Genomic DNA, 26,043 nt, shown 5'->3' on the forward strand with positions numbered 1-26,043 from the left:
TACTATGGTTCATAAAATTAACTCTACCACTATTGCAGGGCATAAAACAGTATCTGCTGCATAAACATGCTGCTTAAGCTGCAGTGGCCACTTTTTTTAAATTGCTTATGGGACCCATAATTTACACGTTTTGCATAGCTCCTCACAGAGGGCCAGATGGATCAAGCTTTAAAAGTGATAAAATGGAGAGTGATAAACAGCCAGCTCCTACCTGACATGTTACAGGCTTGGTTGTTGATCACTCTCCATTTTATCACTTTTGAAGCTTGATACATCTGGCCCAGAATCACAAGTAATATAATTATCTGTGCTACTTTTAAAAACTAGGTTAGTCCATAAATGAATACAAAACATACTAATGCAAGGAGATGAGGAAACACATTTGGTTCCTCAACTGGAATTGTGAAACACTGACTTACTAGGTTATAAGGGGATTTTTGTAAGAACTTACCGTTCGAACCCCTTTCTCTGAGTCCAGTCCGGTGACACAGCTAACCTTGGGATGTAGAGGGGTCCGCCAGGAGCCAGGCACCTATGCTTCAAAACTTTGGGAGCAGGCTCCTCCCTTCTGCATCCCATCATGCCTCAGTTCGACTTCAAAAGCACACTAGGATACATAACTCAGAACAATGCCTGAACATCTTTTATATATATATATATATGCATATATCTTTCAAGGCAACATAACATTAACCATAACATGGCAACACATGAACGGTACACTTAACTGAGCGTAAGGGAGGGATCGCTGTGTCACCGGACTGGACTCAGAGAAAGGGGTTCGAACGGTAAGTTCTTACAAAAATCCCCTTTTCTCTTTCGTCCAGTCCGGTGACACAGCTAACCTTGGGACGTTCACGAGCCGGTCCTTTGGGAGGGTACGCTCAGACTAGCAGATCTCATCACTGCCCGTCCGAATGAAGCGTCCTCCGACGCGAACTCATGGAACCTGTAAAATTTGGTAAAGGTATGAACAGAGGACCAGGTGGCAGCCCTACACAACTGCTCCGCTGTAGCCCCATGGCGCACCGCCCAGGAAGAAGCAACCGACCTGGTAGTGTGTGCATTAATACGAGATGGAACAGGTCTACCCGCTTTACAGTAGGCAAAGGCAATGGTAGATCTTAACCAACGTGCAATGGTCTGCTTGGAAGCAGGCCACCCAATTTTATGCACATCATATAGCACCAAGAGCAATTCTGACTTGCGAAAGTCCTTTACCCTCTCTATGTATATCCGCAAGGCGCGGACAACATCCAACCTTTTCATTCTGTCCCTATTTTTAACCCCTTCTGGGGGAACAAAAACTGGAAGTACAATTTCCTGGTTCAAATGAAAAGACGTCACTACTTTAGGTAGGAATTTAGGAACTGTGCGTAACACAGCCCTGTCATCATGAAATATTAAGAATGGTGATTTACATGATAAAGCACCCAATTCTGACACACGTCTGGCTGATGCAATAGCCAATAAAAAAGTAAGTTTCCATGTCACATACTTCAATTCTGCAGATCTAAGTGGTTCAAAAGGAGGATTCTGTAGCATGGATAGAACCAAGGACAGATCCCAAGGTGCCACTGGCTGCTTATAAGGTGGTTTGAGTCTAGCAACTCCTTGTAAAAACGTCTGAACCTCCGGCAACAAGGCTACCCTTTTTTGAAAAAATATAGATAAGGCCGATAGTTGTACCTTTAACGATTGCAGACTAAGGCCTGAAGAAAAGCCATCCTGCAAGAAATTCAATAGTCTAGACAAACTGAATCTGGAAGTGTGCAGCTTCTGTCTCTCACACCATCTAATGTAGATTTTCCAGACCCTATGGTAGTTAGCCGCAGACACTGGCTTGCGGGCCCTCAACATGGTCTGAATAACCTCATCCGAAAACCCCTTTTTCTTCAGTAAGGCGGTTTCATAAGCCACGCCGTCAAACTTAGACGAGCTGGGTCCTCGTGAAGGAACGGCCCTTGTAACAACAGGTCCTGGCGTAGAGGAAGTTTCCATGACTCCTTGGACAACCTTAGTACATTGGAGTACCAAGACCTCCTGGGCCAGTCTGGAGCAATCAGAATTGCTTGTACCTTTTGGTCCCTTATCTTCCTCAATACCCTCGGTAACATGGGCAAGGGAGGAAAAATGTACACCATCTGGAACTCCCACGGCACTGTCATGGCGTCCACCGCCCATGCAGTCGAATCCCTTACTCGGGAGCAAAACGTCTGAAGCTGACGGTTCGATCTCGTTGCCATAAGGTCTATGTCTGGGAGACCCCAACGACTGACAATCTCTTGAAAGACTTCTCGATGGAGAGACCACTCTCCCTCCTGTAGGGATTCTCTGCTGAGGTAATCCGCCTCCACATTTTTGACTCCCGGTATAAAAATGGCCGATAATGCTGGAACATTGATCTCCGCCCAGCTGAAGATTTTGGATACCTCTGCCATAGCCATCTTGCTGCGAGTCCCGCCTTGATGGTTCAAATAGGCCACCGTCGTGGCATTGTCCGACTGAACTTTCAGTGGAGACCCTCTGAGATACGTCTCCGCCTGTAGTAAGGCATTCAGTACTGCCCTCAGTTCTAGAATGTTTATGGGTAATTTTGTCTCCTCTACTGACCAAAGCCCCTGCAGTCTCAGATGAAGGGTCACTGCCCCCCAGCCCTTCAGACTGGCGTCGGTCGTAATGACCAGCCAATCCCAAGACCTGAGAGACTTTCCCATTTGTAAATTCTCCACATCTGTCCACCACAAGAGAGACCTCCTGGACTCCGTGGACAGGTAAAGAATCTCCAATTTCATCCTTTTGGCATCTCCTGACCAACAAGCCAGGATGTTCCATTGAAAAATTCTGGAGTGGAACCTGGCATACTGCAAGGTTTCGAAGGTCGCCACCATCTTTCCTAGTAGTCTGACTCCCTGCCACACTGATGGTGCCGGGGCTTGTAGAATTTCCAAGACCATCAGTCGAATTTCCATCGATTTGGATTCTGGGAGAAACACCCTGTGAAGATGTGTGTCTATGATCACCCCCAAAAATTTCAGAGTCTGCGTTGGTGTCAAGTGGGACTTGGGTAAATTTAAAATCCAACCCTGATCTCTTAAAAACTGTGTCGCTCTCTCCAGGTGGATCATCAACTTCTCTGCCGATTCCGCTTTGAAAAGCAAATCGTCCAGGTAAGGGATAACAGTTATCCCCCCCAACCTGAGAACTGCCGCCATAATGGACATCACTTTGGTGAATACTCTCGGAGCTGTGGCTAGTCCAAAGGGAAGTGCCTGGAATTGCCAATGCTTCTCTCCTATTGCAAATCTTAGCAAGGACTGGAATTCCCTGTGAATGGGAACATGGAGATAGGCATCTTGAATGTCTACTGATGCTAAAAACTCCCCTGGTTCTATACTCAGCAGCACTGACCGTAGAGATTCCATGCGAAAGTGATCCACCCAGAGATGAGCATTCAAAGATTTTAAGTTTAGAATGGGTCTGAAAGACCCGTCTGGCTTGGGAACCAAAAAGAGTATTGAGTAAAACCCTTTTCTTCTCTCCCCTAGGGGCACTGGAATGACCACCCCCTTCTCCTCTAGAGATATGGCTGCTGCCAAAAGAGAAGCTCTGAGGGAGGCTGTTTTTGGTAAGGGCGTTGGAAGGAACCTGCGAGGGGGCGGTCCCCTTAGCTTTATCTGATATCCTTCTGAAACAATTGAAAGCACCCACGGATCCTCCGTGGCTACCCTCCAACTGTCCTGAAATTGCAGGAGTCGACCCCCTACCCTGATTCCAGAACAGGGAGTCGCCGCCCCGTCATGCCGAGGGTTTGTCCTCCCCCTTGGCAATGTGCTTCTTATTAAAGGCGCCAAACCTGGACTTGGAAGTCCTACCTCTGCCGGCCTGAAATCTTCCCCGGCCTGATTGACCTCTGCCAGATGCTCCCCCCCTAAAGGTGGAACGAAAGGACTGCTTGAACACTCCAAATTTCGACCCAGTAGACTTTGAAGTAGTGGGAAGAAAAGTGCTCTTACCACCCGTTGCCTGTTTGATTATCTCCTCCAATTCAGAGCCAAACAACAACTCCCCTTTAAAGGGGATATTCTCTAAGGACTTCTTGGACTCACTATCTGCGTCCCAAGCCTTTAGCCAGAGAGCCCTTCTGGCCGTGACAGACGTGACCGAGACTTTTGACGCCATCTTGGCGCCCTCCTCGCTGGCCTCACCAATGTACTCTGCGGCACACCTTAACTTTTCCACCATGGCCAAAGCTTCTGCATCATGCTGCAGATGACTCTCTAAAGACTCAGTCCAACTTGATCATGGCCTTAGCCACCCAAGCCGAGGCAATGATGGGCCTCATAGTGAAACCCACTCCCTCAAAAACTGCCTTTAAACAACCTTCTACCTTTTTGTCAACCGGGTCCTTAAAAGCCGCGCCACCCTGCACTGGCAGTGCCGTGGCTTTTGACAATCTGGCCACAGAGGAGTCCACCAAAGGAACTTTCTCCCACACCTTAACATGATTTTCCGGCATGGGATACATGTTTGCATATTTTTTGGCCATTAATAACCTCTTGTCTGGGACTTTGCCAGCCTCACCCAGCAGAGCCACCATGCCCTCATCAGATGGGAAAGACACTGGATCCTTTTTACTCCGCTTAAACACACACTGTGCAGAAGACTTTTCTTCTACAGGTAAATCCAATGCCTGTTTGACGGCCCAAATGAGGTCCTCAATACCAGAGGCTGAGAAATCTGCTTCCTCCCCCTGTGACCATGTTAAATCCTCTTCCTCCACATCATCATCAGCATATACAGGAGGAACCACTGTGGAACTCTGCCGCAGCATAAATTCATCAGAAACCTTCGTGAATTGCTCCAAAAGGGAAGACATTTTATGTACCCCCTGAGCAGTATCCTGCATAGTCTGCAGCAATATGGGGTCTCCCTGTGAAAGGGGAAGAGATCCCTGAGATGAGGGAATGGGACCTGGTGATCCCACCAACGATCCCCTTTGCCTGTTTAATGCCTCTGCTAAAGCTTTCACAGACTGTCCCAAAGCCACAGCCCAGGCCCGGCTCAGCCTCCCTGGGACTAGTAGTGCGAGTTCCACAGGGGACAGCTTCACAGGAAGGGCATAATTCCCCCTGGTCCAACTGTTCAACCGACATATTAACATTACATTTTTTGCAATGATAAAACATCTCAAGCGCTCCCTCCCCAGCAACAGAACTGCCTTCGTCCGCCATGATAATATAAAGTATTAAACACTGCACAACGTTCAGGCAAAGTCACAGAGCAATGCACCAAGTGTACTTATCTGTCTTCCTGTTGCTTAGCGATACAGTGGAGGAAGCGTTCACCAGAGAGACTTCCAAGCAGGCTCTGTCTTTCTCCGCTCCGCAGCAAGCACAGAGTAATGGCGCCAGAAACGAGTGGAAGAGTCCAATCTTCCAAACCCTGAGGGAAGTCGCGCTTTTGGCGCCAAATCCTCCTCGGACGCACCCACCTTGTCTCTCTCTATCTCCAGTAACTCCCCCTCTAGGATTACTTGGAGTTGCCCAGAAACGCTGGGCGTCCTGTAAGGAGCTTCAACTCCCTGGGGGATTTCAGCTCCCAAACCGTTAAAGATGGCGTCCGCCATCGCTGGAGGACCCTTCCCCAAGATCCCCTTCTAGCAAGGCGCTGGATGGGGTCCCCCGTGGCCCAGGACCAGTCTCCGTCTGAGCGGAGCTCAGCGCTGTGCAGAGCGCACATTCTCCCTGAATGTACCTCTCCGCACACAGGACACTGACAGGACGCGCTTCTGTCTGTGTCCTGCTGCGCTCTCAGCATGTAATGACTTCTGCAGAAGTCCTATGCTGGCAAAACCTGCACTATAAGTTAAGAAAATAATAAAACCTAACTAAAAAACCAAAGAATAAAAGTGTGGCTGCGCGCAGCACTCAGCATTGCACCCACTCCTGTGGGCACCTAAACGAAACTGAGGCATGATGGGATGCAGAAGGGAGGAGCCTGCTCCCAAAGTTTTGAAGCATAGGTGCCTGGCTCCTGGCGGACCCCTCTACATCCCAAGGTTAGCTGTGTCACCGGACTGGACGAAAGAGAAATGCTATTTGGCCTGCAGGGAGAAAAACCTTTTATTTCACAATATGTGACTTGGCACTGCAAAAAGATAACAGTTCACATGTATGTAGGCACAAAGACACTGGAGGAATTTTCACACACAATATTAGTAAATACCATAAAGAGAATACAGCTGCACATAAAGAGAACCAATATTATGTGTAGATAGTTACTATGCTAATCCTACAAATGCATTTATATAAATGCAGCAGATTTAGTTAAAAAATAAAAATAAAAAAAGTGGTAAAAATGCACAGCAAAAGGATGCAAAACAGCCTAAAGGACAAAATGAATTAAAATATGATCAAAACTTCTTGACTGACACTTAAATCATAAACATTTTATGGAGACAGAAGTGCCATTTCCATTACTACTAGCAAATGTAAAAATACAACGCAGAACCAAGTTAATGGGGTCAGAACTGTCTAAATTAGCCCATTTTGCATTGACATTCAGTCATCTTTGCAATGTTAATACCATTTAGTGCAAGACTTGTGAAATGTGTCAGACTAGCTTTACATGACTTCAGAAGGTCTGGAATCTGCTTTAATAAATGTGCCATTTATATTTCTGGCTTCACATGGAAATAAAGTTAAGAAGATGTGATTAAGTAGGTCACATTTAGCAGCTCAACCATACAGCACCAATTTTCTAAATGTTAAAATGCTGTGAAACTAATTGTCAAGGAAGATCAACACTTATACACAAACAGCCAAAATGTTGCACATACTATATAGAAAAGAAAAACTTTCAAGTTAGAAGAACAAAAACTATTCATTACAGGCACAAAGAGTATTAAGTAAATTATGTGTCAATGCGAGTCAATTCTAATTTTAAGGCTTTAAGATTAGTTGGACATGAATAAAAATTAATATATTCATATAATATCTAAGCACCACAAACTAATTTGACTTCAAAGTTCTTTACTTATGGAATTAAATAGAAACATTAGTAAAATCCGCCTAAAATGTTACTTTTGTAAATCTAGTGGTGTGGTATGTTTTGTTCACATGAGAATGTCAACATCTCTGCAGCATATCGGCATTCATCACATTGAAATGTCAACCTATTTAGGTTGTTGACTAAATGATCCCGGTGCTCTTGTGGTGACTTACCTGGTAAGGAAGATCCTGATTCTCCAGAGTGGTCCTTCAGGTCCAGTTAGGGTGACTTTCTGTGAATCCTGCAGCACTTTACATGGTGTGTAAGACTAACACTAACATTTAGGGAGTTATTCAATCTCCTGCAACCATCTCCCGACAGGGGAGATGGCTGCGGGGCCCTATTCAATGCGGTCTTCACCGAACAAGGGAACGCGTCAGAACGAGCCCGACTTCACAAGCAGTCGGGCTCGTTCTGCCAATAATGGCCGGAAATTGACTAGCTCTTTGCTGCAGCTTGTGGCCATGCTCCCTTCTCGTCCCACTGCAGGTGGGACAATAAATCCAGCCTGCAAATTTTTCCTTCGAGCAGACCAAGAATGGGACAGGGCCACGGCTGTCGGGCCAGCTCAACAGCCGTGACCCAAGATTGAATACCCCCTTTAATCCTTTCCTAGTAGAAAAGACAACCCTCCCACCAAGTACCTAATCCTACCTTTCTTTCATAATCTAACCATAAATCTCTGCTGTCAGTCGACATTACGCCTACATTCCTAGTTTTAGAAGTAGAACATCTTCAAGACCTCTAATTACATAAAGCACAAATATGTCATCCTGGAAATTTTTTTTTTTTTTTATGTGAATCTTTTGTTCGATATTACAGTATGATATCGGGCATCAGCAATAATGGAAAGTACTTACGTCTTCAGTGTCTTTAACTCGTAAAATCTGTTCCCTCAAGTCTTGCAAGTCATTAAATGTGGACTGTGCAGTGATGGAGTATACTAGTGCAAAACCCTGACCATTCTTCATATACAAATCTCTCATAGCTGTAAATTGCTCCTGTATGATACAAAAAAGAGGTTTGTTTCAAATTCACAAATGCTTCAAAATATTGTTTTAATATCCACTAGATAAACTACAGCAAGATTTCATGAAAACATGACTGCACCATAGTACAACATAATCACATTTACAAATATCAATACTATGATTTTAAAGACAAAGCAATTACTTCACGAGTATCTTCATATGAAAAGTAATGTTACAGTGCTCTTATGCAAAACACTAACATAGCATTTCATATGCAGATACAACCTCTGTCGCTCAAAATATAAACATGCTGCATATTTTTATCAGTGGAAGCTGCCTGTGCTTCATATTCACACCATTAGACCGCATTAATAAGACATTGTATTGGGAAGAAAAAAGAAAAAAAAAGATTTTCTGTATCATTCTAGATGCTTGATTCAAAACAATCCTTATTTTGAGGCATTGCCCTATTCTATTTTGTGGTAGAACAGGGAGAACAATTAAGAAACACTTAACAATATAGTGGTCGGACAACAAAGCCCGATAGATCTTGCCAATTCATGACAGTCCGGCTGTGGATGAAGGGAAGTCTGAGGGACAGCTGCTGGGTTATGAATTTATAATGGCATCAAGGAAACTGAAAAGGTTTGATATTCTGGATAGCCGACACATAGAATTAGGAACGTTGATCATTGCAAACCTATGCTGCTAATATGAGGTAATAGATTAGCTTTAAGCATGGTGTGGAAATGGAAAAAAAGATTAAAACTATTTTTATTGGGTCAATTTACAAGAAACCTCAGCATACAGATGGTGCCTCTCTCGTTCAGTGCCGGCGCTCGCCAGCACCTCCCCGCTGGCGGAGAGAATCGGGGGCAAGGTCCGTTGCCACAGGGCACTAAAGCCCCCTCGGGGAAGCCGGCAAATGTATCGCCAGCCCCTGCAAAGATGAAGCTAGCGTCATCTTTGGCTCAGTAGTTGCAAAATTAACCCACTAATCAGTTTGGCTACAAAGACAACAACCTGATCTTTATTATGGTTGGACAGCAGTGTCCTCAAAAGGATTTGGTCCTTCTGCAACACATCTTACATATTCAGCCTCAGGGGCTCCATATTTACTAAACCTGTAACAGATTCTAATGACTAATAAGCAGACAGAAATATCACAAGGTTGCAGTTGCATTAGGGCCTGTCTGCTTGTCACAGATTTGGGTGCTCTAAACCAGTGAGTTACGAAAACTGTGACATGCTGGAGGGGAGGCACCACTAAAGGGGACAGCTTTCCCAAAAACGGACATGTGAAAAGTAGAACATCAAGAACTCACACTACCCGTTTCCTCCATGTAATCGTTTATAAAAGATGTTCCGCTCATTCAGTGCAAAAATGGTCTCCTCCCAGATAACTGTTCCCTTTACTTATTCTCATAAGGCAGGAAAAATGTTGGCGAGACATCTTTCACGAATCTAGCTACCAACATTAGCTGGGTACACAATAGATTGTTTGATGTTCAGTGGCAAATCCGAATGATAAATTACCCAGTGTGTACACACTATTACTCACTCACATGAACCTGTGTTTTGCTCTGTCGTACATACTGCTCAATTGGAGGATATAGAAGAGTATCAGCATATCGCGCAGTGTGTACGGACTACCTATGTATATACCCAATATATCAAACACCAGATGTATGATCTATATTAATTTCAAAGATTGCAGTGTGTATACACTATATTGTTTGTCCGGGAGTACAAGGAACATCTCTGATATTGCACTGTTTGACCATTGTATAGTGTGTACCAAGTTCAAGGTCTACAGCATACACCAAGGTCTGTACACTACAAAATGCAATTCAGCACAAATGTGTGGTTTTATTGATGAGAATAACGGAGCGGTTCACCAGGAACACCCCTTACACACCAAACCTCAGACTTGTGTTTTTGCCGGGTTGTTGCCAAGTCGACCAGTGGCAAGGTGCGGTGTGAAAGCTCCAAAGCTTATAACCCGGGTCGAACAAGTCAGCAATTTGACTAATGTTACAAGGTTTAAACACAAGTCGCCCTCTGCATAATGGGTGATCCTGGTTTAATGTGAAAGCACCATTTCCGTCAGGGCATTGCGAAGAAAGAGTGGTATAGTGCCACAACAGGATAAAGAGCGAAACATAGATAGAAAGCAGCAATATTTTGCTTACAGTTCCTGCTGTGTCGAGAATTTCAAGCATACATTGTTGACCTTCTACTTCCACTTGCTGCAACAAAAAGACAATTACATTACTTAAACTGCAGTAGACAAAGACTACCGTTACACAATTTTTTTTTTTTTTTTAAATATTAACATGAAAAAGGGATACAATTAAATACACAAAAAATACTGTCCTCATCCTCCATTTACCTTTCTGTAGGAATCCTCAATGGTAGGATCATATTTTTCAACAAAAATTCCCTGAACGAATTGTACTGTCTGAATAAGGGAGAGAACAAAATAACATATTTTACTATCAAATACTTGAGATATCAAGCAACACTTTATAAGTGAATACAAGCAATTCTGTAATCGCTTCCACACTAACACTGACTTGGAGCAATGTACTGGCTTTTCATTACAGATTACTCAGAGGCGAAGTCAACCAACAGGTTGGGTGACTTCCTACACCCTGCCCAGTATAAAGGAATTGTCAGCTGTAAAACATTGAAAGTCAACTACTGGATTTGCTGGATGAAGGCACGTTAAAGGCCCATACACACTTGAAAATTTTCACCTGAAAATCGGCCAAAACAGCAGTTTTGAGCGATTTTCCAGTGAAAATTGCCTAGTGTGTATGCCTCCCAGACTGCAGACTAGCAATGATGCGCGCTCCCGCATCATCGCTGTCAAACTCTCATCTGCTGGTTTTACCAGCATGCCAGAGATGATGGCTGATTTTTTCAGCCATCATCTCTGTGTGTGTACGCTGCCGGGCTGAAAGATTAACCATTTTCAGCCCGGCGGTACGCCCCGCCCCCACCCCTCCTGTTATACTCAATTGTCCACGCTGCCCCGCTGAATTGCTGTGTCCGGCTGGCTGCTGCTGGATGCTGAAGAGCCCTGCTCCCCCGCCTGTCTCACCCTGCCGTTAGCCCCGCTGGTCATCTAAGCTTGCCCTCCCGGGTCCGGCCACATGCCCCGCCTCCCTCTGTCCTGCTCCACACGGAGCAGCACTGGCCACCAATGTTTCTTTTATAAGCCAGTAATATATAGATTGCTGGCACATGCCAGCAATCTATATATTACAGGCACCACTGGGCACCAATGACAATCATAAGCCAGTAATATATAGATTGCTGGCACATGCCAGCAATCTATATATTGCAGGCACCAATGACAGTCATAAGCCAGTAATATATAGATTGCTGGCACATGCCAGCAATCTATTACAGGCACCACTGGGCACCAATGATTTAGTTATTAGCCAGTAATATATACATAGCTGACACTGGCCAGCAATGTATATATGACTGTCCACCATGGGTTAAATTGAGCTGGAACGGGGCAGAAATGCTTTCTATCAGTTCATTTTGGAGGCGGAACATCCGCTCACCTTGCCCTGCTCTCTGTCCCTGCCTGCATCATTAAAGGAGACAGCCGGCAGAGTGGTGGTAAACCCGGCTGTCTCAGAGCAGGTCCAACCATCCGCTGTGCGGCTATTTCGAATGACACGCCTGCTTGCAACTCGCCTGATTGGCTGCGAGTCGCGGACAGATGGACCTGCTCTGAGACAGTCGGATGACCGCACCGCTCTGCCCGGCAGTCTCCTTTAGTGATGCAGGCAGGGACAGACATCAGGTCAAGGTGAGCATAAGGAGGCAGAACCGCACAGTGCAGTGCACATAGCATGTTACCACTGGCACTGTGCATGAAAACCCTAGCAATGAGCATGTAGGTAAACGGCACTATATTTAATGGGCATTACGGTGTGTGGCATATGTGTAATGGGCATTACGGAGTGCATAGTCCCCTTTCCCACAAAGCCATGCCTTCCATTTTTCGCAGGCCAGCAATGTATATGCTACTGCCGCCACTGACACCCCCCCCCCCCCATGTATATTTTGTTATGGCATAACGTATACATTGCTGGCGCAATGAATAGATTTCTCCCTACATGCAAAGCTGCAAATAAAAGTTTGCCGTGCACACGTTTGGGATTGCGGCGCGGGTGTAGTTTACCTGATCATGGGCTCCGAATATACGCAGCCCAGCAATCAGCTCTGAATCATGCACCAAGAACTAGAATGCACTCAATAAAATGGTCCCTGCTCCCACCCTTGTAATTCAAACCCTGCCCATTATGTAAATCAGCTTTTATATGAAAGATTTTCAGCAAAGTCTGAAAATCTCTTGCTCTTTGGGAAAATGGCTCAGTGTGTACGCACTACTTTGGGGAAGATATATCTATCAGAGATTTTGGGAAACTCTTTTGAAATGAAAATCTTCTAGTGTGTATGGGCCTTAAGTATGACTTGGATGAGCTATGCTTCAAGTCTTAAGGCCCATACACACTTAAAGATTTTCATTTCAAAAGACTTTGCCAAAATCTCTAAAAGATATATATTTTACCAAAGTAGTGAGTACACAGTGAGCTACTTTCCCCAAAGAGCAAGAGATTTTCAGGAGGCGAAAGACTTTGCTGAAAATCTTTCATTAGAAAAGCTTTTTACATAATGGGCGGGGTTTGAATTCCAAGGGTGGGAGCAGAGGCCACCAATGTTAAAAAAAATATATATATATTTATGAGGCGGTAACGTATACATCGCTGGCCAGGGATGTATACGTTAGTGGATCCACTCTTCAATGTTAAAAAAAACATGAGCCAGCGATGTATACGTTACCAGCGCCACTGCCCACCTATGTTAAGAAATGAGCCGCTAATGTATACAATGCTGGCGTGCTTTATCGGCTCATTTCTTAACATTGGTGGGCAGCGGCACTAGTAACATTTTACACCAGTGATGCATACGTTAGCGGCTCTTTTTTTACATTGGTGGGCAGTGGATCCGCTAAGTTATACATCGCTGGTGCAGGCCAGCGATGTATACGTTACTGGCTTATATATTTTTTACATTGGTGGGCAGTGGCACTAGTAACGTATAGATCGCTGGCCTGCACCAGCATTGTATATGTTAGTGGATCCACTGCCCATCAATGTAAGTAAATGAGTTGGTAACATATACATCGCTGACGCAGGCCAGCAATGTATACGTTACCGACTCATTTATTTACATTGATGGGCAGCGGATCCGCTAACTTATACATCGCTGGTGCAGGCCAGCGATGTATACGTTACTAGTGCCACTGCCCACCAATGTAAAAAATATATAAGCCGGTAATGTATACATTGCTGGCCTGCACCAGCGATGTATACGTTACCAGCTTATTATATTTTTTCATTGGTGGCAAGTGGCACTAGTAACGTATACATCGCTGGCCTGTGCCAGTGATGTATACATTACTAGGTTGTTGTTTTTTTCCTACATTGGTGGCCAGTGGTTTGCTGGTTAATACCAGCATAATACATAATTACATTGGTGGCCAGTGGTTTGCTGGTTAATACCAGCATAATACATAATTACATTTGTGGCCAGTGGTTTGCTAGTTAATACCAGCATAATACATAAACAACATTGGTGGCAGTGTACTCGCTTGTAATAGCTGCAGCAGCGCTTCTGCACTGGAGAAGCGTCCAGCAGCTTCTTCAATTGTGACGGAGGGGGCGGACGGAGCAGGGCGGGTGAGTATGACTCTGGGAGGCACGGGAGGCAGCGGGCGAGTGCAGTAGCGCCTAGGCTACTTGGATGGGAATCGGGAGCGCAGGTCAGAGGGAGGGAGCGGGGGAGGGTACAATTGCCGCGGCCATGTAAAATCAGCAGTAGGGAGCAGGGGAATGGAGGCCGGCCCAGCAGAAGGTCTTCTTTGGACCATCATCGCTCGCCGCATACACACTGAGAGATGATGGTTCCAAAAGAAGCCATGATCGCCAGGCATGCTGGTTTTACCAGCAGATTACCCACTTTGACAGCGATGATGCGGGAGCGCGCATCATCGCTAGTGGATGATCTCTGCTCCATACACACTAGGCGATTTTCACCTGAAAATCGGTCAAAACACCCGTTTTGACTGATTTTCAGCAGAAAATCGGCAAGTGTGGATGGGCCTTTATGCTTTTGTAAGCAGATTTTGCGGGGAGTCATTAATAAATTGTACTACTGTTACCCTACAGGCTTGCCAAGGGCTATCTAATTAGACTGCAAAAAAAAATAAAAAATTGGACTTAAATTATTGTTCCCTTATTGAAAAAATAGGAGGAGACATACTGGGACACATACATACACACATTTAAATAAACATGAAAGACAGGATGTGCCATAAAGTAAAAGGACTGTGGACATTGGACAATTTGTGAGACTAGGGGAGATTTCGGGGAGCCGCACCTTCAACACATTTTGCCTTAAGCGGCGACCAGAAATATTTTTCTTTAAGGTGCTTTACAGATAAGTGAACTGACTAATATTGTAATCAAACTATAAGCAATTAATTAATTTTCAGGATATTTTTGGAAACTAATTTAACAGCATTATGCTACTTGCCACATTACTTATACTTTTGGATGGTCACTAGCTATAATACTTAAGACATCTGAAATTCCCACAGGCAGCGATGTAGAAGTTCATACATATATACCTACACACAGAGATAATTTGATGGTATATAAGAACCACTTTAAGAGTAAAATGTACCAAGCCTTGAAAAGTGATAACATGGAGACTGATACACCACCAATCAGCTCCTATCTTTTATTTTTCAAACCCAGCCTGTAGCATGACCGTTATGAGCTGATTGGCTAGTGGTTTATCACTTTCCAAGCTTAGTACATCTGGCACCTAGTCTTATACATTAATTCTTGCAGGGAGATAAATTAACGGAAAACTGATATATACAGATGCGCCTTCATACATCTTCACTGAAGTCGTGCCAACCAGTCCATTTTGGCACATCATGTCTTGTGAGACTGCTAACTTTGGGTAACTTTTTTGCTAAAATAAAAAATAATTTTGGATACAATGTGATGCAATTAGGATACACCAGTATATCTGTATGTCACCAAGTCTCTAGGGTAACTTTACCAAGATGGGAGTTCTATGGAAGATGGGATGTTGCCCATAGCAACCAATAAGATCCTATTATCTTCTAGAAGGTGCTAAAAAAAAAATTAAACAAAATAAATAAGAATCTGATTGGTTGCTATGGGCAACATCCCATCTTTGTAAATTTATCCCTCTGAGTCTGCATACAAAGTTCTACAATGCAACGGAGCAGGTTTCTATCACATTTCAAGTTCTCTGTGCTTCATATACAAACTCCCTTACATGCAGATATACAATCAACACATACAATTTAGCAGTTTCCTGTAACCTATAAGCAGCATCGGGGGAATTTAATTCTTTCCAGTGCCTATGAATATGGACGCCTATCAGAGCAATTCAAATGTTACTCTGAACTTACGCCAGTTTGCATTTGACGCGTCTGAAAGCATTAGGTTTAAACGCACAGAGCAGTCTAATTTGTGCATCTAAATGTCCAGGTTGGGCACTTTAATGTCTGTGGTTTGAGCGAACATTCTCTTGCACCTCCGGAAGCTGAGAGAAAAATGTGACTGTTGCCAGTTGTGTCTAATGGTGTGTACACACGGTGAGATATGGCTTCCGATGTTGCCGATATAGGGAACATCGGAAGCCATATTGCATGCAGATTGCATGCTTTTTTTAGGGCTTGCAAGCCCGATGCGTGCTCCCGTGTGAGTGCAAATCAGCAGCCAGATAGAGAGGGCAGCCCAGACTATACAGTGCAGATCTGCACTATATAGTCTAAATTGTGCCCCTCCATGCATGCCGTGCGATGCAAGTCCCGATGCGATCTGATCGTATCAGGACTCGCATAGCATGGCATATCGCCCCCGTGTGTACACACCATAAGAGGCATTTCTGGCTAAAAGACACTCAACAGTGACAGATACGTGGGATACATACTGTACACCTGTGTGCGCATGCAATAATTATACATGTATTATACATACACACATACTGTATACACACACACACACACACACCACTTCCCTCCTCATAAAACATTGTTTTTTTTTAATCCTTGTTTAGAAAATATGTCCTTGCACAGAAGAGTGAAATCAGAATAATGTAGTCGCGCCTGACCATTTAATCTCTCTGCTGGTGTCCCCAAAATAAAGCAGCTGAATTACCCACTCTGAAGTTTATTAATGCAAAATACATTCTTTCATGCACGGCCAATTGTACACTTTGTATGCATTTATCCAATGTCTTACATTAAGTCCTAACATTATCTGCTTGACTGTTAAAAACTGGACTGGTTTCTTTTAGAGTTGTTACTTAAACCTGATCAGTCAAATGCATTTAAACCATTAATATTCATGGAAAAGCTATTTCTATCATTTGTATTTTAGAGTCTCTAGCAAAGAACAAAAAAAAAAAAAATATCTCCATAACCCCGTAAAAAACACAACTTAAATGTAACATTGGGACCAAAACCAGTCTATCCATACACATTGCTTTTTACATACAGCTATTGCTTAATAACTTACTGCAGATCAAAGGTCTTTCCTATGCAGCTTGCAAATATTTGGTGAACTTGTCCAAACATAAGCACCATGAGCGATAAGGTCCCATAATTACCTAATCCGTTAACTCTTTCAGTATCTCACACAATATCAGCAAAAAAAACACTAATTATGCTGCTAAAGTGTTTAACCCCTCAACTGACAACCCCCCCCCCCCCACCTCCATAAAAAAAACCTTCTGACTCATTTTACCAGCAGCAGACACCAGGTACGCACTGGGGTGGGGGGCTAAGTTACATTTCCTCAGTGGCTGCTAAAGTTTGCAGCCGCTGGGTGGAGGGTGCTGTCTTGCTGACTGATCGGCAGCACAACAGACACTAGAAAGTTATGCAGGGAAGAGGAGGATCTGGAAGGTCCCTCCAAGTGGCAGCTGCGGGAATATTTACTAACTGTAGCCGCCCACACTGTTTCTGACTGGTCAAGTTGTTTGCAATCAGATAATGCCCTTACTGGTGTGGTCGCATATGATGCAACCATGCCAGGCAAGACATTAACAAGCAAATGAATTGCAGCAATGTACATATTTGCTATCTACATCTCACAATCTATATTCAGTACATATTGCCTGGTTACTCATAAGATACTGTTGGATCCTAAATTTGAGAATAGATAGATATATCTATAGCAGTGTTTTTCAACCACTGTGCCGTGACACATTAGTGTGCCTTGAGCTGTTTTTAAATCTAGAGATCTAGAGATGCCCGAACCAGTTTACAGCCACCACCAGTTCAACTATTATTTACTGGTCTCTTTTCATGTAAAGGGCGAATGCATTTTATTTTTGTTACCTGTGGGGACCAGTGTGTTTGTTTTAATATGGGGGCCAATGTATTTTTCCCTATGGGGTTCTCATGGTGTGCCCTGGCAATTTTTAAATCTAATTAAAAATCACTGATCTATAGTGTTCTCTATAAGCTTCTTTTGCAGAGCGCAGCACCCTACCATTTATTAAACCTCTAAAAGCTCTCTGCCGTGTGTGATTTAATGTGTAATGGGCATTACATTGTACCCTGTTCCAAAAAATCTGAACACTATATATAGGTATAGAAAGAATCCACTGTCGTCAGGGAATACTGCGCAATGAAGGGTAGTACTTTGTCTGCTACAATGTTAATGTTGGTGGCATGCTTCAAAGTAGCATCCACATAAATGCCAGGAACCAAGGTCTTCCAGAAGAACATTGCCCAAAGCATCTCACTGATGTTGCCAGCTTGCATTCTTACATCCTGGCACCATCTCTTTCACAAGTACACACACTCGTACACGATGCAAATGAAAACGTGATTCCTTAGACCAGGCCACCTTTCATTGCTCCATGCTCCAATTCTGATGCTAGCCCATTTGTAGGAGCGTTTGGTCACAGACAGAGGTTATCATGGGGACTCTGGCCAGTCTGCAGCAAGCTGCAATGCACTTTATTGTACTTTTTATCATAGCCAGCAATATCGTTTTCAGCAGTTTGTGCTACCATAGCTGTTCCATGGGATTGGACCAGACAGGCTAGCATGCCTTCCCTTTGGGAACTTAATGACCCTCTCTCTCTTCACTTGCTGCTCTTCCATGGACAAGTTTGGTAGGTTCTAACCAGTGCATAGCAGAAAGACCTGCTGTTTAGGATATGCTGTGACACAGTGGACTAGCCATCACAATTTGGTCCTCGTCAAAGTCACTCATATCCTTATTATGCTTTTTCTAGGGTGCTGGAGCAGACTACACAAGGCAGCCTACACAAGGGGCAATTTAAGAAAGTTTTTTTAAGAGATCTGACTAGACCGCTTAGAAAGTAAGCACGGATCTCTCCGTGTGTATCCCCTAGAACAATGGTGATGCACTAGTCACCTGACTAGCTGTTGACTACCTGTAGTCAACGTCTAATCAGATAGTCATTGTTCTCATCAGAGAACACTGGTCAGCACAGATCAATCAGTACACATTGCTGATGCATAACATGTGTGTCAGCTGTGTGTGCTGAGCGATCCATACTAAACTGCATTGCGCAGCTGGAGTCGCCCCATGTGTATGGGGCTTTATACACATGGACAAGCAGTCTATGGGCAGTATTCAATGAAAAAGTTCTCCGTGCATGGAGAGCGTTTTATTTCGCTCTCCATGCACTCTCCGTGTTCCGGAGGGCTCGCTGCCACTCCTGCTCCCTCTATTCAATGTGGTTAAGACTCGCCGCCACTCGCGGCGAGTCTTAACCCCTGCAGGGAGCAGGGAGCTTTCAGGGAGCCGGAAGCAGCCAGAGAGATTAAAGTCTCCCTGGCTGCTCCAGAGGACTGTGGAGGGGAGGGGGGCTCTCCAGGACCCAGGCTGCACCCCCCTATAGCCAGCGGGGGACCCAGTATTCACTGCACCGTTCGTGCATAGTTACGTTCGGGTGCAGTGAATATATGAATATCTAATGAGCGGCTCGAGCCCCCTGCTGGCTGCACTGTGTAAAAAAAAAAAAAAAAATATTTTTTTTTAAATTAAATATATATTCATGTGCTATAAGCACATGAATAAAAATAACATGCCCCTTCACAGGAAAAAAAACCTGATTTTTTGACACCAAAATTTAAAAAAAAAAACCTTTACGTTCAAAAGTTCACATTCCAGCTCTCCATCAAAAGATGGAGAATTGCTACACGGAGAGAGACGGAGAAAATCACTTAGAAAGACGGAGAATATTTCACATTGAATAGGGTTGCTCGCTTTTGGAGAGCAAAATGCTCCGTCCAAGGCGAACAAAGCACAAATTCTCCACAAAACACGGAGAACTTTTCTCATTGAATACTGCCCTATGAAATATAACCTAGACCTTAAAAGTCTTAAAATGTGATGTTTTACTTACGAGAGCAGACTTCCCGACTCCTCCAGAACCAAGGACCACGAGCTTGTACTCGCGCATGTTTTTTGGTTTGTCAAATACTGCTGCAAACTGCAAGAAGAGGAGGTTTGTTAATCAGCAAAATTATGAAAGTTACATTTTAAGCATTTAATAATTACAAAACCACCAAAACAATTTGCATATAGAATTCCACAGTAGCGCAAGACCACCCCAAATAAATGTCAAGTTTACAATAGGTTGCATTTTGTATAATGAGCTTTCTTTGAAGTGATGACATAAGTATTGAAACAAACCCTTGGAACTGCATGTATATGCAATTGTTGCTCACTAAAAAGGGGTATTCGAGTTCTTGGCCTATAAAAATGGGCTATAATGATTTTAGTCCAATGGTCACTATTAGGCTATCGTTATAATCCATTTTAAAAACCACCAAAAATAAAAACATAACGTAAAAATTAAACACGACATACGGAATTACTTTCCCTACCAATAGGTTAGTGCTGCACTGAAAGCAGTTATTGGGGTTTCTGCCTCAGCATAATCCACGATAAGTGCTGGCTAGTTAGACTAATTAGGTAGCCCCTAGGACAGGCCTGTCCAAACTATGGCCCTCCAGCTGTGGTGAAACTACAAGTCCCATCATGCCTTGCCAGAGTTTTGCTATTAGGAAATGCTAAAACTATGGCAAGACATGATGGGACGTGTAGTTTCACAACAGCTGGAGGGCCACAGTTTGGCCATACTTGCCCTAGGAAATCCATTAGTTGTGGTAATTTACTATGGCTATGTGGCTTAAAGGTTAATGACACTATTATAATAGTATTCAGGAGACCATTCCAGTATACTATATGGATAGAGAAAGTTACCTTCTATATCAGACTATCAGACTAAACTACAGTATACCTGAAAACTTTAAATGTACTAGCCTTGCCACCATGTTGAATTACTAGTAGCTACCCTAACAGAAGATGTTAAACGTGTAGCCAACTGGTATCAGTTACTACTTAAAGAAATTAAGAGTTCTCACCAAGAAAAAAAAAAAATTGGGGGCGGGGGGGGGGGGGCAATTCAATTGTTTTTGGGTACCCATAGGTCCAGTGACAGAAGCTGGTCAATTGTTTGGACTCCCAGTGCGTGAACTAGGCTTTCTTACTCCAGACTGCACCAATAGTAGCCATGTAAAGTGACTTACCATAAAAACTATACTTTATATATTTACGGTTCCAGTACGGATATCTACTGGTACCTCAGGAACAGAGCAGTGCTCCAAAAAAATGGGGGAAGATAAACTAATGATTTCCAAGTAACCTCTCATGCATCGGGCTGTTAGTTTGGTTGGTTGACCCAATGACCTCACACCCTAAGGTCAACATGCATTGGTTCAACCACTGATGGTCAACATAGCATACGTCAACATGCAAGGAAAATTGACAATGGCTAGGTCAAAATGGTTTACCACTTTTAGTCCCAAATGTCAACATCTGTGCACTGCTGTGCTCGCCATGCTTTGAGCTTGCTACACTCAGCACACTATTTATTATTTATTAACAGTTTCTTATGGTGTGTACACACGAGGGCGATATGCCGTGCTAGGAGAGTCCCGATGCGATCAGATCGCATCACACGGCATGCATGGAGGGGCACAATTTAGACTATATAGTGCAGATCTGCACTATATATAGTCTTGGCTGCCCTCTATCTGGCTGCTGCTTTGCGCTCACACGGGAGCGCGCATCCGTAACGCATCGGGCTCGCAAGCCCTAAAAAAAAGCATGCGATATGGCTTCCGATGTTCACTATAATCGGCAACATCGGAAGCCATATCGGCCCGTGTACACAACATTATATAGCGCACACATATTCCGCAGCGCTTTACAGAGTATAGCTGAACATTCACATCAGTCCCTGCCCCAGTGGAGCTTACAATCTATGGGGCAGATGTATTAAGCCTGGCGAAGAGATAAACTGGAGATAAAGTGGAGAAAAGGTGGAAGGAGATAAAGCACCAGCCAATCAACTTCCAACTGTCATATTTCAAACACTGCTGATTGGCTGGTGCTTTATCTCCTTCCACTTTTTCTCCACTTTATCTCCAGTTTATCTCTTCGCCAGACTTAATACATCTGCCCCAAAATTCCCTACCACATGTACACGCACACAGACATTCTAGGGTTAATTTTTTGGGAGACAATTAACCTACAGTATAGTTTTAGATTGAGGGAGGAAACCAGAGTACCCGGAGGAAACCCACGCAAGTACGGGGAGAATATACAAACTCTGCACCATTATAAAGCCATGGTGAGAATCGAACCCATGCCCTCAGCACTGTGAAGCAGTCATGCTAACCATTACACCGTCCGTATTGATCTATTCTCCCTTCACAACATGCCGCCTGTCTGCACGCTGGGTCAGAAAAGGGAAAAACCCATGTTGATCTTTTGACTGTCGACCTAGCCATTGTTGACCTAATGCTAGTGTCAACATTCCATCCATGTCAACCTATTTCAGGTGTCAACCTAAGCCATGTCGACCTTTAGTGGTCCACCCAATGCATGGCTGACAGCCCAGAGTGTGCAAGCGGAAATGCTGGTGCTTAAACATTTGAATATGGACCATAAATTGAATATGCAAGTCCAGCAATAGAAAGGGCAGAAAGGAGGGTGAGTGCCATTGCTTGTGATGACACACCACCAAACGTAACACACCACCAATGAGCTGTTTGTGGCTAAATGGAGCGATCAATTAAGGGATTGTTGTCAAAATGCAGCTCCTAGCAGCCAGCGTTATAAAATTACAACTATACATAAACCCTTAGATTTCTATCACATAATAGCATTACTTAGCTAATGCTAAGAAACCTGTGTAAACGGCACAGACTAGAAGTGTTAATAAATCAATTTATAGAAAACAGGTCTGGTTTTAATTTTAATAAAAAATTGCACTAGTTTTCAAACGGAATTGGAAAAGCAAATCAAACTAAAAACAAACATTCTACAAACTTATTTAATAAAAAAGAAAATGATTATATTGCTTTTGAGTGTTTCTCAGGAGGACATATGTTTCTATGCCAAGTTACAACGCACTGCTGTTCCAAGTAATTCCTCCATGTGGTTGCTCAGCAGAACTATGCCTTTTTATGGCAATCTGTCTGAGCTCCCTCGAACTACAGAGATACGTCCCTCTCCTATTTTTCCCTGACAAATAAGGAGAATGACACAGCCAACCATAAACATCTTACTCCCCATGTTTATTCTTCCTCCTTTATACCATCAGCCTAGCTTGCTGAATTCTGTTCAGTTGGACTCAAATAACTTAACATTCAGCATTTAACCAAAGCCATATAATTGAATATAGTAAATCAGATTGTTACATGATTACGGTATATGTGGACCCCATTTCTGGACAGGTCTACAAAAGACTATTGAAGGCTAGAGCGTATCTTGCTAGGTTAGTGGTTCACAAACTTTTGAAAGACGGTGCCCTAAAGCAGCGATTCACAATCTTTTTTTCTTTACCGTATCCCTTGATTAGGTGTTTCATTTAGGAGTCCCCCCTCCTCTAAATGTGAAATATCCACAGTACTTACTAGTGAAGTGGAAGTGTCACCGGGGTTTACACTAACACCTGTAGGATTAATGATGCTGCTTCTTCCACCCGTGTCAGCCAAAGGCAGATCTCTGATGTCTGAGCGCAGCGCGGGTAGAGAACAGTGGTCGGGCAAAAGCATGAGAAGATGCCGATGACACCGCAAACAGCACCAGAAGTGACGCTACATGGTCCATCTCTAAAGGAGACTTAATCTGCCATCAGGAGACTTCCTCTTCTGCAAGTTGAGAACCACTGCCCTACAGTATCAAAATATTTTTCACTACGCTCCCAGGCCATACATTTCAAGAAAATGTAATTTATTTCACGTAAATTGTGTTGGTCTTACTTACCGAGTTATGTGGTGAGGGGCCAGATTTGCTTTTGTTTGTTTACATATGCTAGGACTGAAAAGCACAAGAACTGGTTTTGCCTATTGCATTGACCATAAATTATTTGAATTGATCCATTAATGCAGGGCACCCTTGCATTTTAAAATTAAATACCGGTAATTTAAAATGTTAATTTGTGTACTGTAGTCATAAGTATTACAAATGACAAAAAAAAAATACAAGTATTCAAGTCAGAGCCTATTCTTGTATATGGAAAGAAAGTCAGCATCTTATCAGACTTTAAAGGTATTTTAGATAAAGTAGTGATTACAGTAGGAGATAATTTGCCAACAATGCAGCTTTCCCTGTCTAGTGCCATAGCACACTGCAGTCAGCCTCACCTCAGCCTTAAATGGCCGATAACAGTACTTGCACATTACTGTATAGAACTGTAAATACTAATGGGGCCTTTACACATGGAGACACTGCTGTGAAATCTTAACAATGTAGACCGCTCAGCACACATCGCACAGCGATGTGTCAGTGCTGTGCGCTGAGCGATCTGTCAGGGCCAGTGTTCTCTGGTGAGAACACTGATCTCACCAGATTTATACTGCATGCAGGTAGTGTTCACACTAGGCTAAAGGCTTAAAGGACAAAATGTGCCCTGCCCCTCTAGCAGCACCCTGCTAGAACAGCCTGCTGCCTGTCCCAGCCGGTGCGCACAGGTAAGCCCAGTGCTTCCCCGGCAGTGACTTTGGCAAAGCCAGGTTTGCCCTCTTTGGTGATGTTGGCAGGCTCGACGCACCGCTTGTGGTGAAGTCGGTGGAGCACCGCCCGGTACTTGTTTCCTAGCAGGGCGCCCACTAAGCTATTTGCTTAGTGGGCTATTCTGCGTAGTGAAATCGCATCGCACATCGTATCGCATGGCTTTTTGTGCCTTGGGATGCGATCTCAGTAGTCTGCACCCTGAGTGAAATCGCATCGCAGATGAGATCTCAGTAGTTCATATGGTAAAACACCACCACTCTCCACGTCACCCTGAAGCGTGGCGAGTCCCGCGAGGGGTGGTGGAACGCATCCTCCGACCTCTTCATACCCCCACTATCCACGTCGGCGCGGATTCCGCGTCCACCCGCGGGGCTCGCCACAATATATAAAATCAACTCCATGCCGATGTGGATAGTCGGGGTATGAAAAGGTTGGAGGATGCATTCCACCGCCCCTTGCCACGCTTCGGGTTGACGTGGAGAGTGGTGCTGTTTTAGGTGTTTTACCATATGTACTACTGAGATCTCATCTTACGCCACAAAAAAGGGCCATGCGATGCGATTTCCCTCAGGGTGCAGTGAATAAATTAACTACTGAGCGTACGTAGGAAATCTGGGCGCGCTGCTAGGAAACAAGTACCCACCGCCCTGCCCTGTTCCTAGAAGGAACTTTATGCAGGATATTAAATCGCTGGGTGATAGGGGCCATAGCGATGCGCAGCCACCGCACGTTGCTATGGCCCCTACACATAAGGCAATGTTGGGGCATTTCCTAAGTGATCTAGTAACGATTTCTTAGAAAATGCCCTGAAATTGCCTGTGTCATAACTTGACAACTTATAAAGCTGTACAACTAATCAAACCGAATGTTAGAACATAAATCTAGATTGAACAATATAGATTGTAAGCTCCACTGGGGCAGGGACAGATGTGAATGTTCAAAATATTGTCTGTAAAGCGCTGCGTAATGTGTGCAATATATAAGAAACTGTTAATAAATAAATAAATAAATCTGGTAATATAAGAAAGCAAATGACAACCATTTTCTCCCAAATCACTGGAAATGGACAAACATTGTTGTGCAGCCAAATTGGTTAAAACCGTTTGATTCAACCAATTTCTCAAAAGAACCATATGTGAGGACATGGTTGATTCATTTACTCCCATTCAGTAGCAGATATTTATTCAACCCAGCAAATTATTTTGTTGTACAGAAAATGTATGGACAGCTTTACTTAGTAGCTTCTATATCTTCACAACTGATCTGTGGTTTTAAAGATTCTATAAAACAAAAAAATGCATACAGGTTGAGCATCCCTTATCGGGACCACAAGCATTTTTGATAAGGGAATACTCTGGACGAATCTGATGGCCGCCGAGGATACCAGGGGACGAAGATAGTATGAAAAAAGGAGCACTTTAATCCTGAAATACTATGAAAATCTATGGTCTTCTGAATATGTTGGTTTTGGGATATCTGGATAAGGGATACTAAACCGGTAATATTTTTATACTAAACCTGTAATATGTTTATATTCATGTTTAAGTATTTAGGGTATTTTTACAAAACTAGCAGCCAAAAAAGTTATTGATAATTAAAATAATCTCCTTTATTGACAACTACATAGAAGCTTTATTTCCATTAATAAGAGAGGACATATACTTGTTCTCTCTCGTCTGCTAATAGATAGGGTAATTTACCAGATTTACAAGAACATCCAATTAACTACTCCAATAAAGGTAGAGTCACCTTTAATAATCCAACAACGAGAGTACACAAAATAGCTGGTAAACGGATTGCCACATCAGAACAAT

General features: G+C 43.6%; 1 protein-coding gene across 2 annotated transcripts in view; it reads right to left on the minus strand.

Annotated features, from left to right (window-relative positions):
* RAP1A (RAP1A, member of RAS oncogene family) overlaps positions 1-26,043 on the minus strand; it is a 75,370-nt gene that overhangs the window by 18,419 nt on the left and 30,908 nt on the right. For both annotated transcript variants that reach the window (XM_083172803.1, XM_083172804.1), the window contains 4 exons: positions 19,545-19,631; positions 10,417-10,485; positions 10,217-10,273; positions 7,914-8,054 (listed from right to left, as the gene is read on the minus strand). In XM_083172803.1, coding sequence (XP_083028929.1) covers positions 7,914-8,054; positions 10,217-10,273; positions 10,417-10,485; positions 19,545-19,601 — 324 coding nt within the window. In that variant the 5' untranslated portion in view covers positions 19,602-19,631. The remainder of the gene's footprint in view (positions 1-7,913; positions 8,055-10,216; positions 10,274-10,416; positions 10,486-19,544; positions 19,632-26,043) is intronic.

This window comes from Crinia signifera, chromosome 2 (assembly GCF_055691185.1).
Source record: "Crinia signifera chromosome 2, ASM5569118v1, whole genome shotgun sequence".
NCBI classification, from domain to species: domain Eukaryota; kingdom Metazoa; phylum Chordata; class Amphibia; order Anura; family Myobatrachidae; genus Crinia; species Crinia signifera.